Genomic DNA, 2,912 nt, shown 5'->3' on the forward strand with positions numbered 1-2,912 from the left:
CTCATCCATTCTCACCACATGAGGATAGCTGCGTGAAAAAGTGCCACACCCTAGTGTGTAATATATCTGTGCCTGTCCCCCATCACCTCTTGACATCTGGTGTTGGTGTGTTTATGTCCCAATAGAATAAGTACTGCTCTTAAAATAAAACGAGGTTGACCCTCATTCGAATAAAAATTCTTCAAGGCAGTGCCACAGCATTGCTGAAACTAGTTAAAGATAAACACTAGCTGCACATCAGATTTAGTAGTTCCAAAGAGCTGGATTTTGTGATATGACGTACGTACATAAATCCATTACATAATTCTTGTAATTATTGTTTCCTTTTTTCTCTCATTCTCTGCAGGGAACCAGTCGGCCTTCACATTATCATGTTCTCTGGGATGACAACCGGTTCAGTGCAGACGAACTTCAGACGTTGACCTATCAGCTTTGCCATACATATGCAAGATGCACGCGGAGTGTGTCTATACCAGCACCAGCTTACTATGCCCACCTAGTTGCTTTCAGAGCTCGTTACCACCTAGTTGAGAAAGACCACGACAGGTAAAGATACCATCTCTGTTCTGACTTTATTTTCTTGTACTTGTTCTCTTTTTTTTCCTGTACTTCATTTGTAGGGTTTACTTTTTGGGAAAGACTTTTTGGCCTATGGTCCCCTGATACTTTTTCTAGCTAGGCACATCACCAGTGCTGGATTAACCATTAAGCAAAATAAGCACATGCTTAGGGCATCAAGGGAAGGAGGAGGCACCACAGAAATGGTAAATGGTTTATGGCACAAAAGAAATCACTTTAGATTTGCTGAAATAATATTTAGGATGCCTTATCTCAGCTAAGTATAGAAGCAGATGTGTTACATACGATTAATTTTGAGGATCTGATCAAAGACTTTGCAATGAAAAATAAAAAAGCAGGAAACTTTACAAATATAAATAAGATGGAAGTTTATAGAAGTAAACAACATTTTCTATCTTACAGTTTTGTTTCATATTGAAAAGTAAAAATGTTATGGTTTGAATTACATATCTATAGGGGAGCCAAAATCTTTTAAGTTCTTATGGCCTATATGGGCCTTAATTTGGCCCTGCATATATCCTAAGACTATCCTTGTTTGGTTAAGAAGCTTGCTTCCTAGTCACATGGTTCCAGGTACAGTCCCACTGTGTGGGCCCCCTTGGCAAGTGTTTTCTGCTATAGCCTCGGGCCAACCAAAGTTTTGTAATTGAATTTGGTAGGTGGAAGTTATTGTCTTTGTACATGTGTGTGTGTAAGTGCTTGTGCCTCCTAACAGAGAGGGGGAAATCTGGCAGCTGGATGAACAGAAGCACTGAGTCTTCTATTCAGAAATGCACCAAAACAGTAGAAATGCTCTCGTGACCTTGTAGTTTAATTCTTCATTCCTAGAATAAGTATTAGGCTTACAAAGAATAAGTCCTGGGGTCGATTTGTTCGACTAAAGGCGGTGCTCCAGCATAGCTGTAGTCAAATGACTGAAACAAGTAAACGAATTAAAATGGAAACCCCTCTCCCCCAAAAAAACTGTAGTATTGTACATGTGTTAGAAAAGACCATTTTATTTTGTTTCCCTTTGTAGCGGCGAGGGTAGTCACCAGTCAACTTCACAAGAAGAGCGAACCCCAACTTCCATGTCGAATGAAATTGCAGTGCACCCTGACACCATCAAGGTCATGTACTTTGCTTAACTCTCATCATCTTACACTACCATGTGACCAGCAGCTGTTTAACAGGAAGATAAATGGACTTCTTAGGTTTTGATGTTGCCTATTGCTGTTGTTGTTTTTGTTATCATCATTATTATTATCATCATCATCATCATTATTATTATTACTGCTGTTGTTAATTTTATTTAATTTCGAGGAGAAGAAAAGAATCAGTGCATTGTGTTAAAATATATTTGTTTGTTGAAACATGCACACAGACACACACACACACACATCCACACTCTTTTATACACTTCAGCTTTATTGGTTTGTAATAATTCTGTGTGGAAGCACATGATACACAATCGTTCGATTGTGCTTTCGATTCCTGAACTGGGTGACGAGCAAAAACACATCATTTCATGTAAATCCACTCAGCTGGCAAAAATGCTATTTTATTACTAATAGGCATCCTGTCCGGTGGGGAATATTTAAGCCACAGAATCTAGGGAAACTGGCTTTATAAACCTATGAATCAGGAAGGACCTTCCGATTAAAAAAAAATTTTTTTTTTTTTTTTAAAGATATCTGTCTCATTATATAATGTCCATTGTCCATGCTGGCATGGGTTGGACAGCTTGACCAGTGCTGACCAGTCTGATTTGGCACGGTTTCTTCAGCTGGTTACCCTTCCTAACACCAACCACTTTACAGAGTGTACTGGCTCCTTTTATGTGGCACTGCACAGGTACTTTTACATGTCCCTGCATGAGCACTTTTACGTGGTTCCGCCACGAGTACTTTACACCACCAGGAACATCAGTCTTAACACTTCTGCTACGGAATAAGGGTCTTCTTGAGCATGGCATGGTGCCAGGCATCTCGGTCCTTTGTCATCTTGCCTGAAAGGTTCAGTGTCCCAAGGTCATTCTTCAGTAATTCATCCCATCTCTTCCTGGGTCCCCCACTTCCACGTGTTCCATCCACTCTGAGAGATCAGCACTTAATAGGGCTGTTAGCATCCATTCACATCACATGACCAAACCAGCACAATCTTCTCTCTTGCACACAGCAACCAATTCCTCCTATGCCTAACTTCTCTCTCAGAATACTGACACTTTGTCGAACATGTGCACTTACATTACACATCCAGCGGAGTATACTAGCTTCATTCCTTTCTAACCTTTGCATGTCCTCTGCATTCACGGCCCACATCTCACTACCATGTAGAATCACTGTCTGTATATA

The 2,912-nt window shown here is 40.3% G+C and overlaps 1 protein-coding gene across 1 annotated transcript in view; it reads left to right on the forward strand.

The window, feature by feature from the left end:
* Positions 1-2,368, forward strand: part of LOC106877930 (protein argonaute-2) — a 59,362-nt gene extending 56,994 nt beyond the window's left edge. The window contains exons 22-23 of the mRNA XM_052967533.1: positions 347-546; positions 1,598-2,368. Of these exons, the coding sequence (XP_052823493.1) occupies positions 347-546; positions 1,598-1,706 (309 nt within the window). The 3' untranslated portion in view covers positions 1,707-2,368. The remainder of the gene's footprint in view (positions 1-346; positions 547-1,597) is intronic.
* The last annotated feature ends 544 nt before the right edge of the window (positions 2,369-2,912 follow it).

Source organism: Octopus bimaculoides, chromosome 4, assembly GCF_001194135.2.
Source record: "Octopus bimaculoides isolate UCB-OBI-ISO-001 chromosome 4, ASM119413v2, whole genome shotgun sequence".
In the NCBI taxonomy this organism is placed as follows: domain Eukaryota; kingdom Metazoa; phylum Mollusca; class Cephalopoda; order Octopoda; family Octopodidae; genus Octopus; species Octopus bimaculoides.